At 35.8% G+C, this 13,109-nt stretch overlaps 2 protein-coding genes across 2 annotated transcripts; one reads left to right on the top strand and one right to left on the bottom strand.

Annotated features, from left to right (window-relative positions):
• Positions 1–164: 164 nt before the first annotated feature.
• Positions 165–6,858, top strand: spc24 (SPC24 component of NDC80 kinetochore complex). Its single transcript, XM_083566707.1, has 6 exons — positions 165–438; positions 1,423–1,622; positions 1,778–1,922; positions 2,332–2,436; positions 3,903–3,979; positions 6,078–6,858. Exons 2-6 carry the CDS (start codon positions 1,448–1,450, stop codon positions 6,182–6,184), a joined length of 609 nt encoding a protein of 202 aa, XP_083422833.1. The 5' UTR covers positions 165–438; positions 1,423–1,447; the 3' UTR covers positions 6,185–6,858.
• Positions 6,859–9,341: 2,483 nt separating this feature from the next.
• s1pr5a (sphingosine-1-phosphate receptor 5a) lies at positions 9,342–12,760 on the bottom strand. Its single transcript, XM_083566690.1, has 2 exons — positions 12,638–12,760; positions 9,342–11,671 (listed from the first exon to the last, which is right to left on the bottom strand). The coding sequence occupies exon 2, from the start codon at positions 11,479–11,481 to the stop codon at positions 10,267–10,269; it is 1,215 nt and encodes a 404-aa protein (XP_083422816.1). The 5' UTR covers positions 11,482–11,671; positions 12,638–12,760; the 3' UTR covers positions 9,342–10,266.
• Positions 12,761–13,109: the final 349 nt, after the last annotated feature.

Raw genomic sequence — 13,109 nt, 5'->3', positions numbered from 1 at the left:
TTATACCGAAACCTAAAAAGTTTTTATATGAATGTCTTGAGTAGATAAAACAATGAATATATCTAAAAATGTACAAAATGGTGTAATGGTGTAACTTGACTGAAAGGGTGTCTAAACGAATCATTTTGATGAACCGAATCTAAAGATTCGAATCACTAAACGGAATCACTGTAGAGTTCCCTACCAACAGCTCTGAGGTGTCCAAGTCATTTGCCTGACAACAAAAGCTAAACGAAAATAATTACGTTAAAACAAGTACTTTTCTCAACAGGTATTTTCCCATATAAATATCAATATATTTTTAACACATAATTTACGTAGAAATCAGACGCGACAGTACGTGTATTTATAATAAATTTGACTAAAACCACGGACCAGGCACGCCTGCGGAAAGCGCGGTAAGGAGCGGCTGAGTTTGAAAACAAAACGGCACTTCAGGTCGGTGTAATGATTTTTTGCATATGTTTAGACATTTTTACTTATTAAAACGCAACTCATTATATGTATATTGCAGCTCAAATCAAACCAGTCAAATCAAACCAGTGTCTAAAACAAGCGTAGAGACTGGATACTAACATGTAGTGTGTATGGAGACGTAAAAAAACGTGTTCAGTTGCACTAATCAGATAGAAATCTGTCTTAAGATATATGAAAATAAAACTCCATGTAACTTCATGGCCTACCTGTATCTATTTCTTATGGTTGTTGACACTTGACAGTAAATCTAACAAAAAAAGAACAAACATTGGTGATAGTCTTGTACTTGTAATGTTATTGTATATAAACCTCAATTGTATTTATTTATATACTTATTTGTTTGGGAAAATATCTGCTACTAGCTATGTTTTTGTCCAATTAAATGTTCTCTTGTATGTATGTGTATGTGATGGTTGTTATTCTACAGTATCAGCTCATTAGAAGCATCTATGTTTTTTTTTACACTTTTGGCTGTATATCTTCTTACACTATTTCTGTGCCATCATTTGCTTGGTTTGTGGTTTGGATTTTATTCATTTAAAAAAAGGTTGGATGTTGTACAAGATGTTTATGTGACTGGCACTTTTTGGCGTTGTGTTGTGCGATTGATGGAGAAGAACAATTTTGACTTTCTCCATCTGTAAGAATTAGTGTCAATTTCAACACTGCACACCGACTTTCTGTTAAATTGCATGCATATATAGAAAGCACTATGCACATGCGCTACCATATTAGAACAGTCCTTTTCCACTGATATCAGGTCTAAATATAATTATTTCTCTGTTACTTCATATAAACAAAAGCTTCTTGAATATCACAATTTGTCGGGGACGTTCACGGTCATGACTGAGAATTCAACATGACAGTGACATAATCCTTTCAAAGCTTTGTAACGTTTATTTGTATTTTGTGGTCTTGCTTTTATCACTATAATTTCCCTTTCAGGAAACTGTAATACAACTGAACAAGGATGTTACAGAACGATGCATTGCATTATGTTGACCTGGAGAAGACAGGGGAGACTCTTATTGACCTTATTGAGAGCAGTAAAGCTGAAGACGACATGAGGGTAACACGGATGAAACAGCAGGCACTTTTTGACCACCACATTGAGGCTAAGAAAACAGTCACTGAGCTCTTAAACAGTAAGTGATGATCATCTAACATGAAACACCCTTCTGGCTTGGATCACTGTAAACATGGAGCTGTAAAAAAGCCAGTTGCTGCTGAAATATTACATGCATATTAAATATGTTAAACTGAATGTCAATCATTCATCATCCCCTTACTTTATGCGCAGGCTTGGTGCATGCTGAGGAGGTTGTTGGACAGAAGCTTTTGGATCTGGAGGGTCAGAAGAGCCACATGATGCGGGAGCTGGAGAAAGTGGAGCAGCAGGTGCAGCAGAGCTTGGCCAAGAGCCACACTTTGGACTCAGAGATACAGTATCCTTTAGTCACATGCGGTTTATGCATAGCCAACATTATTGCTATGATGTAGTTTGTGTACAGCAAAGCAAAGACTGATATACTAGTAGCAATTTTGCTTTTTTTTTTTTTTCATTTTATTATATTTAAGAGTGCAGAAACATACGGGTATAGTATTAGGAAATTGAGCTTGCTTAGGAACAATATTGAATGCTGCTGTGAAGAAATATTATATATATGTGTGTGTCCTGTTGGCAAATTGCTCACATGAAAGCCATAAAAACTGCCGGATCTGCTATTTATAGAAAAACAATCCAAAGGGTTACAATCATTATCCTATAACATTATAAAAAAAAGTTTTATTTCTTGCATACAATTTAGAGAATCTTCTCTCCTTTTTTGTAATTTCTTTGACTTAATGTGTCAGATTTCTTCAACGAGAGTTGGAGAGACTCAAAGACAGTGAGAAGGAAATTCAGGCTCTGCAGCAGGAAGTTGATGAAGACACAACTGAAGTAATTCCCTCAGCCATGTAAGAAAATTTAGCTGATAGACTGCACCAAACTCGCACTGTCAGCTAGTACATTACATTACAGACGCTGAAGTGTGCTGGATGGTAATGAATGCTTGTTTTTTTTATTTTTTTTTAATGGACATTTCATGTGAACAAAAATGTCTGGGACAATCATCCATGTTTATTTTGAGGCTCAGGTGCTTTAAAGAAAGAGATGGGATTATCTACAGATATCATATACAGTGCATTCAAAAAGTATTCAGAGCCCTTTTTACTTTTCAAATTTATGTTGCAGCCGGATGCAACAATTATTCAAATAAATGTTATTTCTCATTAATCTATTATCTATCAGTACCATATAAAACCCTGAAGATAAAAAAAAAAAAAAAAAACTGAAATATATACAAAACTATTCAGACTCTTGCAACAACATTTGAAAATTTGCTCATGTGCCTCTCATTCCTCTTGATCGTTGCTGAGATGTTTGTACACTTTGTCTGGAATCCACCTGTGGAAAGGTTTATTGATTAGGCCTAATTTGAAAAACTCTCTAAGGCCTCACAACAGACAATGCATTTCCTTTTTCATTCATGCATTTCAACCAAGCAATGAAGTCAGAGGAACTACCTGCAGAGCTAAGAGACAGGATTGTTGCAAGGCAGAGATCTGAGAAAGGCAAAAAAAAAAAAAAAAAATTTTACTGCACTAAAGATTCCCAAGATCACAGTGGCTTCTATAATTATCAAAGGAAAGAAGCGCTAGTCACTAATGCAAAATGGCAATGCAATTTCAAAATGACTGTACAGTATTTCTGTATTTAAATGTACATTCTTCCATTACCTATGTGCCAAGTTTGGTGTAAAGGGAAAATAAAAGTTAAATTATATAATTTACATGTGCTATTTCCAACAGTAGTTCAGTATTTAAGTTAAATACTAATTTTAATGCTTTATAAGTTGCTCAAATGAAAATGTATTACTCAAATTGATTTGATATGTGTATCATGTCCAAGCAGAAATGGCAGCAAAATTATAATTTAATGTTATTTGTCATAAATAAATGTAGACTCGTGATAAGGACACTTAGGATCGCACGTTCATCATGACGCAAAATTCAGTGTTTGTTTCAAAATGCATGATAAGATTTAAATTTAAATGCAGAAATATATTTTGCATATTATATATATATTGAATTGGATTTTGCTACTTTTATGTAGTGAAATGAACAACCTCGATAGACCTCTGTGTTTATGGACTACTTGAAGTTATGAGGTTAAGTGTGTTATGTTTATGCAATTAATCACCTCCCAGTAGACTGATAGTGGTTCACTAGGTCAGGAAATAAGAATGGTATCAGGTTGTTTTTATTGATAAAGACTTCAAAGCACTGTGGCCAAAATGCCATAAGTGTAAATTTTTAATATTTAACATTATGTCCATAAAATTGACTTTAGTTATACTAACCATGCTGCTTATGTGTTCCAGCTATTTAGCTCAACTCTACTGTAAGGTTACCAGAATTAAACTAGAGTTGGGTACCGAGCCCAACATCCTGCGTGGAGGTAAGTGCTGTATTTATTTTTACTATTTATGTTTACACTGATAACTATTAAAAGTTGTATAGTAGAAATACACAGTGTATCTACTAATATGGAAGGTATACACAGTATATAGATCTCTATATGAGGCTTGCTTTGTCTGTAGTATGACCATAGTCTGTCTATTTTTTACAGAACTTAGTCTATTAAGGTGAAGCTGGATCTGACATCAGCTACCAGAGATATTAGAATGCTGTAGCTCTTGACTTAAATGCTCAAATCATTTGCAGCTCATACAAAGAAGAGCCTGAAGTGTTTCTTCATGGAAAATGTACTGCAGTGTTTATGATTTGGTTTGTGTTAGAGATGTGCATCTCGACAGCCGAGGCCGATGCGGATTGTATCTCAATGCATAGCCAAAGATACGATACGTTAAAAATACACGATGCAGTGCGATCCGATTGCAATTCGATTTAACACAATGCTTTCAGAGCAAAACGATGGAAAAAAATATGATGCTATGCAATTCCATATCGTGCAAATCGATTGTTTTTATTTATTTTCTTCAGAGGGACAGCAGATCATAAATTTACTTAACCTTCTGACTTCTAACGCGTGGCCTTTTCACAAACAGGCCTTTGTAGTCCTGTTTTGTCTCCAGGAAGATGCAGCTCTATCTCTGCCATGTTAATTCATATTCTATGTGGCTCAAAGGACATGCCTCGGTCTCTGTCCTGTTGTGATGCATCATATTCATGTAGCAGCAGTGGTGCTGAGAGAACGCGATTGAGAAACAGTTTAGCGAGGAGAAATCAATTTACATATATAATATTGGTTACAAATTATTGACCACTTTTTTAAAATAATAAAAGTATTGTGCATCTACTAATAATTATATATAAATAAATCTTCTTTTACTAATGCAAATATGGTCAAACAAATCCAATGAAAAAAAATTCCAATGCGAATCTGTAAAGTTTACCATCCATATTTTGTATTAAAACTGCTTAGAAATAAGTTTTGCTTACACTACAAAAACGCTTGTGGCAATTTTTATGTTTGTGTACATATTTGCTTTTTTTCATTAACAATTTCTGGCACTAGATGGCGCTGTAAATTTAGGTAAATAGTTAGGAATTGGTTAACTAAATTGTCAGATTTTTATTTATGATTTGCTAATTCCGAGGACCTTTACATGACAATTTACCCCACTTTTATTTAGGACAATGTACTCTAACTTTAGATCTTAATGAATAACCTTAGAATAGAAAAGTAAACACTTGCAGCAGCAGAAGTGCGTTTCTTTGCGATTAGGCCAATACTTTTAATTCAGTAGAACAGTGAGACGTTATCAGAGCAAATGATGTGCAAATATCCAATGTGCACGTTTGGCTTTTCTGTATCATTTACTTACATATTTGCATGAGAAAATGACAGTAATACATTATGATTCAAACCACAGCACTGTTCATTTGAAAATGATCAGGTCAGGAAGTGATTCACCTTCTATACTGGACTGTAAAGTCGTCTGTATATCAACTCACAGTTTCGCTAGATGTGTAGTCAACGTGTAGTCAATTAGTAGTTTTTGGGTTTTTTTGTATAGTACCAATAAAATAGTATCAATACAAAATGTATAGAAAATTGTATGGTGGATTTATGGGCATCAGCTCTTTAGAACAGTCTTTTTTTTTAAGTCACAGGAAAGTCCTCAGGATACCGGACTTTGTACTTTTCACTTTCTCTGTAACATGACGAGTTGCACTTTTTTATTCTGTCTGATTAACTTTACAAGAGCAAAAGGGCAGACTGGTGAAGGGACTGCTGGTTATAGCCACTTTAAGACAAGTACTGCTTTGTGAACATTCCACAAAATAAATTTTATGAATGTGTTTTTAAAAAAAAAGGGGAAAAAAAAGTAATTATTTAATAATAAAAATCTTCAGTAGATTTCTTTGCTATAAAATCATCCTTAGGTCTGTAAAAGTAACTTTACTTTGTCTCAGATCACATTGTACCAGATTGCTTCTATAGCGGCAAATCCTGTTCTGTGTTATTCCTTGCTGAATTCATTACAATGATATTAATAATATAATTGTAATAATGTATTTGTTTTCCCCAGTTCATTATAGTCAAGATCTTGCGACTCCCATCAACATAGACACATCGACCCGCTCTCCGTGTGAGGTCAGTGATGAGCTCTGGAGCCTTGTCAGCACCGACTGGTAGAATTCTGTTGGGCCATGCCGGAGATTATCTGAATCTTTCCTTAAATTTTGTCTTGTATCTTTTTTTTTATGTTTTATATTTTTATTAATAAATAAGTCATATAAACTATACTGAAAGCTAGTTTACTACATACTTTCTATTTTTGCACAGTGTGTATGTATAACTTTGTATTTTGGGCAAGTAAATATAATCTCTCAAACAGGGCTCTATTTTCAGCTTTCCATAGATTTCACAGCGTTTTAATATACAGGTACATTTTATTATTGTGTTATACTTTTGTTATACAAAATAGCTTGTGAGTGCACATTTAAGTTTTTAGTACCTTTTTATCTTTTGGAGTTGCTGATGATTTGAAAGTGTTCCCGACAGCACAACAGTCCAAAGTAAGCAGTAAAGCAAGAGGGCATGCTGTTAAGGGAAACTAATAAACAGGCTGGTTTGATGCTTTATTATTATTATTATTAGTAGTAGTAGTATTATTAGTATTAATATTATTGCTTCCAATAACAGCCTGCTGCTCCTTTTTTAGAATTTTTGTTAATACAACAGCAATTTACTCTATTACACATTTTTTTTTTTTTTACACAATCATAATATTGTTTAGAACCTGTGAGACAAGTTACTTTCTGTTTGCGCTTACACTATAACAGCTATTAAATAGTCATTCCCTTACAGGTTTTTTTTTTTTTACTTTTTCTTTTAGTTCATACAAAGCTACAGCTTTCATGTTACAACGGTTTTGATGTGATGGTATAGATGTAAATAGAAAGCAGTGGCGGGCCGTGCATTTGCTACCTGGGCCTTCAGTGAGGATTTACTAGATTTAATCCGCCTCTTAATACCACCATCATGCTGCAATTATAGTAATCATCAATACAATACAAAAACGCAATATAACAACGCGTGGCATTGCAGAGAGGCATTTCACATATGGAAGGTGAATACCGTTTTACTAAAGCAAGAAACCCGGTTGAGACATCTCCAAACCTTTGCACTACAACCGCAACTGTGCACCTCCATCATCTGGAGCAGTTCAGAATCAATATTTATTTATTATATGTAAATAAAATACAACCTACTCAAGAGACAACTTGTACTGAGACAACTTCTGGGTTGGTCGACCTCTCCGCACGAGAGGACGGAAAAATGCTCAACAGACTCATTGCTAATATAGTTTAAGGTACATTGGCAGCACTACTAATTTTGAAGGCTCTGGGCAGATTAGATTGACATGGCAGAACATAGAGGCTGAAATCTGATTAGACAAAAAAAATCTAACATCCACATACACGTACTAGAAGCAATGCAGCCAAGAGAAACGCTATAAAATGAAGAGATTAAACTGTTGGGATTAAATAATACAATTTCGTGAAACAAATATGAGAATTTAGGTTGTAAATGTAGGTCCGTGCTTCTGATTGTGTTTAGGCCAGCAGAGAAGTCTTTGCTGGCCCTGACCGCCAGCCACTGATAGAAAGTAACCAACGAGAAAAGGCAAACGGATGATTAACACTCTCAGAAAGGGAAAACTAACAAGACTTACAAGGATGTTGGCGTGTATAATGAAATTACCCAGCAGGTGAGTTGTTTCATAATTTAATTTTATGTTGTGTCATCCGTTTACCTGACTAATGCATGACGCAAAGGGCAGGGTGTGTTAAAGATCAGGAACCAATGGGAATATGTCGAAATTAAAAAATGATACAGAAGCTATAGAAAAGGCACAATTTGTGAGTAAATATTTAGTGTATAGAGTTTTATACTTATTGGTTCATGACACTTTGATATATAATTTTTGTCTGTATGACACATGAATATTAAGTTACTGGTGTTGTTGCACTGAACAAGTTTGTAACAGAATAAGGTAAATGTTTGCACTGCATGTCTTTTGTTTGCAGTGCCTCACCTGAGACAGGTGTGTTTTAATACTTGGCTTGAGAACCAGTTGGGTAAAAGTTCTTTGTGTATTCCTTTAGTGTTCTGGTTCCTTCTTGTGCATCAGAAGAATACTGCTCCCTTTAATGGAATTTTCTCAGTGGTGCTGAATCTCACATCTTAAGATGTAAGCAGACATACTTTTTGCCCCCCCCCAGTAGAACCTGTTTCAGGGGAAACAAATTTGTTTACATTTTTGTAAAAGGTTAGCATTAAAGAAAAATTCTCACGATCATATAATTTTAATTGCGTGACTATTAGATGCTTATTTGTTGCTCATGTCCTTTAACAAATGAGTCAAGCTGCAGATGTGCAGTTTCTGTGGTAAAGATTTACACTTCAGGCAGGTTCTACTTCAGCACGAGTCAGTGACCTTGTTTTGAAATTTCCTGCTAGGGTAGTGTTAGAGCTGGCACACGTCTTGAGGTTAGACCACATGACCTACTGCAGTTTAGTGACACTAAAGATAATGCACGTGCATAAAGTTATTGCATCGGAAAAAAAAATTATTATTAACAGCTAGGTCACTTGATAGTCTTGATAATTTTTTATTTTTATTTTTATTTTTTTAATGAGAAGAAACAATAAACAGGAAATGTAAAACTGCTTGAAGTGATCTGATTTTTCTTCTCAAACCTTTAATTGTTAAATTAAATGTATTAAATTAAATTTATTGTAATGCTACAAGTTAAGGAAAAATGATCAGTTCATAATTGTATTCATCAAATGCTGTATCTTAAATTAAGGAAGTCTTAAGGAGAAAAATAGTGATTTTACATAAGCATGCATGATATTTTAAACTAATTTGCTTTATTGTCCTCATATATAAGTATTTTAAATTTCCTTATGACAGTTTTCTGACCACCAATTTATTTATTAATAATGACACCCAACACTGGCTAAAGGCGATTTAATCAACAATTAGTAGGATCATATACATAAATGCTAGCTGAATAGAAATGCTAGAACTTTGTTTTCTTTCTTGTTGTCAACACCTAGGACCCCTGGTTCAGTCTCAGTTTGTGAACCAATGCAAAAAAAAAAAAAAGAGAAAAAAAACCTCAAGTCTGCACATTCCTGTAAGTATGTCGCTCATGTGATACAGTAGAACTGTGGGTTTGCCATCTGATGCATCAGGTCAGTGTAGCAAGCAAGTGAATTCTATACCACCTTTTTTCGTAGGGTTAAAAAAGTTGAAAGGAAAGTAACACACCACATATTAATATAAAGATTTCTTTTTATTATAAAGGTACATATATACATTTGAGTATCATAATTTAGCAAAAGTTCACGGCATTTAAAAAAGAAAGATAAAAACAAAAATTTCACGACAAAGACATAAATATTTTTTTATACACGTGCACATAAAACAAGATTAATACTGGAATAATTTGTTTTCAATCAGCTACAAAACATATTATCCCAGACAGTCTTATGTTTTAATTGAATCTGCTACAAATGTGTTTAATTGTATAAGATTCTGGGTCTAGTAACTAGGGGGATTGAACACATTTGTTGGTATGATAATGAAAATGCCATTAATTCCCACAAGTGCACTCCCAATAAACTGACAGGTGATGAGGATATTAGCAACAGACATTCAGCCCATCTTACATGCGGTCCAAATATAAACATTAGGTTTATTTGCATGTAGCAGATTTTGTGAAAGCTGCAGACCGTAAAAGCCTAGAATAATTCCAGAAGTGTAATATCTTCACTTTTGGATGTCATGGGTGCTTTGCTAGAAGCACACTGACACATCTCATGTAAAACCATAGATGCTGATAGACAACCCCATAATCGTATTTACTGTAATGTCTACCACCATGTCATACTTGCATTTTGTTTCCTGTTAAGTGCATATTGCTTCACAACATCTTAGACTTAAAGAGAACACAGGTTTTTCCCCCCAATCCTTAATTTCAGCTTGATCATCTCACAGTAAACTGGTAAACAGTAAAACGTTCTCAAATGTTGGGTAGGCCAGTAATAATGCTAATGCATTTTCTGTCTTTGATGCTTTCATTGATATAAAACTATTACAGGTATGTAATCAGTTCTGTAATAAGAAAGTCCTTTTTGGTACATTCTGACCCACTGGTTCATCCTCCTTCATTATCCCAGGCCACAAAACACTCAACCGAAAATTATTGTCCCAAAACAACACTCTTTGATATTTTGGGGAAAATTGCCTTGATCGTAGACGGTGTAAAATTCCCTGTGGACACGGTTGTCTCCAGGCCCTCAAGCCTGTGGGATGGCATTTCTGATTTACTTGTGCTGCATTCCAGGAACGTTATTCCAAACTTCCTCATCTGTCCATCTTTTGTAATCAAGCAGTAGCTGCAGAGCAGTCTCAGTATTGCCTTACGCATGTCTTTACTGGTTAATGTGTATATTATGGGATTGAGTAATGAGTTAATCATGGCAAGTCCGAGAAAGTACTCTGCCTTATAAAGTACCTTGTAGCTTCGAGCTGGGCTAAAAAAGTCCAACAAAAGGAGTAGAAAAAGTGGTAGCCAGCAGGCGATAAAAACACCCAGCACTATAGTGACCGTCTTCAACAGCGCCATGTATTTCTGGGATTTCTTCGCGAAACCTTTACGCTGTGGAGCGCCAGTCAGTCTCTGTGTGTTGGACTTTACGACACGGAATATGCGGACATAAAGGACCACAATCGCCAGTAACACAGCAGAGAATACTGTAATGCAGAAGAGAAGAAAGCTCCTGGAGTACAGTGGCAGGATGGTTGAGCACTGCTCCATCATGCCTATGCAGTTCCAGCCAGTAATGGGTAGCAGACCAAGAAATATCGAGAGCACCCAACTTATGCCGATCAGTGCAAACATGCGCCCACGCTTGGCCCCCTGGTATGGCTTCATCCGCACCATAGTGACATGCCGTTCAATTGCTATGGCCAGGAGACTGATAATGGAGGCAGCTAACATGATGAAAACACAACCTTCTCTGATGAACCATTGGAGAGGTGTTAGTTTTAGTGTGTTGGCCCCTGATGTTACGATATTCACCATGTACGTAAATCCTGCCAACAAATCAGAGAACGTCAGGTTGCCCAAAAGGTAGTACATGGGCAGGTGGAACTTTTTATTCTTCCAGATAGCTACAAGAACCACTGCATTCTCCAGCACAATCAGCAGACAGATATTAAGGAACACAATATCCACAGGTTTCATGCCTTGTGTGTACCTGCTCTCATTCAGCTTTCCTGTGAAGTTGTAGTGGTTTCGGATGATACTGTTGCTTTGATACTCCTTGAACATTGTGCTCATGTATTTCTTAGCAGGGGTGTTTGGGATTAGGGTTGGACAAGCAGTAACTAAAACAACAGGCGATGCTTCCATTGCTTCAGTAAAAAGAAATCCAGCATGTGAATTCACTTGTCACAAGCTAGTCCTTTGGGAGTTCATGATGCCACCATGATAACTAATCCAAAATGGGGTTGAGATTTAGTCAGATCTGTGTTGGAAAGCTGTGTTCTTCACTTCAGGCGGGAATCCAAATGTCCAGAAGACTCTTTGTTTTCAGATGAACCTAAAGGAACACAAATTAGAGAGTTGTTTAAATCACGATACCTTTAATTAATATTACAATCCCAGTATAATAATAATAATTAAAAAATAATAATTTCGCATTTTATTACTTATTTTGGAATAACAACAGTCTTGGGAAAAACACAACCATCACTATGCAGTTTTAAGAATACACATTTATGGTAAAATGCAAGATTTCTCACAATAATTTGGGATTAGAACTAAAACACACTAACACTTATGATAAAGAGAGCAAGATGTAAATCTGTTGGATAGTGAAGTCAAACCAGAAAATCTGTTTGATTATGAAGGGAAAGGCGAAGGGTGTGTTTAACATCTCAACGCACTGAAAGCCTCCAGGCAAAACAATAAAACAAAAATTTTCTCATGGTTCAAACAAGTGGTTGGGGCGGTGAGGTGACTTCATCAGAAAAGACGTGTTTATGAAACGGCATTTTCGAGAGCTGTGGAGATGGAAATCCGCGGTACCCAGTGTGCAGCTCAATTCCTGTACACCTATAAATAGCCTTTACCTACATATAACGGCTTCTCGGCTCTGCACTCTGTTTCTCTCTCACACATACAGTCAGATGGCCGCTTTAACAACGGTGTATAGTGGCGTGCGAATCAGATTAGTGATCTATCCAAAAAAAAAGTTGGAAGGATTAAAAGTGAGCGAAAACTGATTACATGCTGTTTTACACCAAACTCGTTGTTACGCTGCACGACACTCGTTAACGCATTTTACACTGTAAAACAATTTTTTAGTTATATTTTTTTTAGCAAAAAGGGGGGAAAAAAACCCCTCTTCCGTCACATTAAGTCTGAGAGCATAGAGATGCATGTTTAGAAAATTTGCTCATACTTCCTAAAACATGGGCTACATTTTTTTCTATTAAAACCTAAACTAATAGAACCATTAAATATAAATAGATATATATAATGTAGGCAAATAAAATGTACGCACCCCGGTGGTTTTCAGCAGGTAGCTGTGCGCCTCTGTGTTCGAGCATTAACCAGTGAGCAGCCTGAAGTGAAAGGAGTTGCGTATAAGACAGGATTAGACTTGCATTGGAACCGCTCCTCCTTTTCTCTCTCTCTCTCTCTCTCTCTCTCTCTCTCTCTCTCTCTCTCTCTCTCTCTCTCTCTCCTTGTCTCTCATTGGATGTACTTAACGAGGTGAAAATACAAAAACCTCCTCTCTAGCTAAGCAAAACAACAAAGCAAAGGTAAGTTTTTGTTCACATGGCCTGGCTTGTGTGGAAATCAGTTACCAACATGTATTCATTTTGGGTGAAAAATCCATACAGAGCCTTTCTGTTAAAGCTATTGCCCAAAGTGTTTTTGTTATGCAAAAATTTTCCTGGAGACATGTGAACAATAAACCGAATGTAAGTTTTGCTTTGAGTATTTTCGCACTTCTCACAACCAAAATCTCT

Source organism: Silurus aristotelis (assembly GCF_946808225.1).
Source record: "Silurus aristotelis genome assembly, chromosome: 17".
NCBI classification, from domain to species: Eukaryota; Metazoa; Chordata; class Actinopteri; order Siluriformes; family Siluridae; genus Silurus; species Silurus aristotelis.
This window is presented reverse-complemented; position numbering and strand designations above follow the sequence as displayed.

What these genes read in the sequence shown, in the direction of transcription:
- spc24 (XM_083566707.1), top strand. Translation starts at nt 1,448, where the DNA reads ATGTTACAGAACGATGCATTGCATTATGTTGACCTGGAGAAGACAGGG. An exon ending in ACTTTGGACTCAGAGATACA is followed by an intron (nt 1,923 to 2,331) that starts GTATCCTTTAGT and finishes TTAATGTGTCAG; the next exon opens with ATTTCTTCAACGAGAGTTGG. An exon ending in GCCCAACATCCTGCGTGGAG is followed by an intron (nt 3,980 to 6,077) that starts GTAAGTGCTGTA and finishes TGTTTTCCCCAG; the next exon opens with TTCATTATAGTCAAGATCTT.
- s1pr5a (XM_083566690.1), bottom strand. Translation starts at nt 11,481, where the DNA reads ATGGAAGCATCGCCTGTTGTTTTAGTTACTGCTTGTCCAACCCTAATC.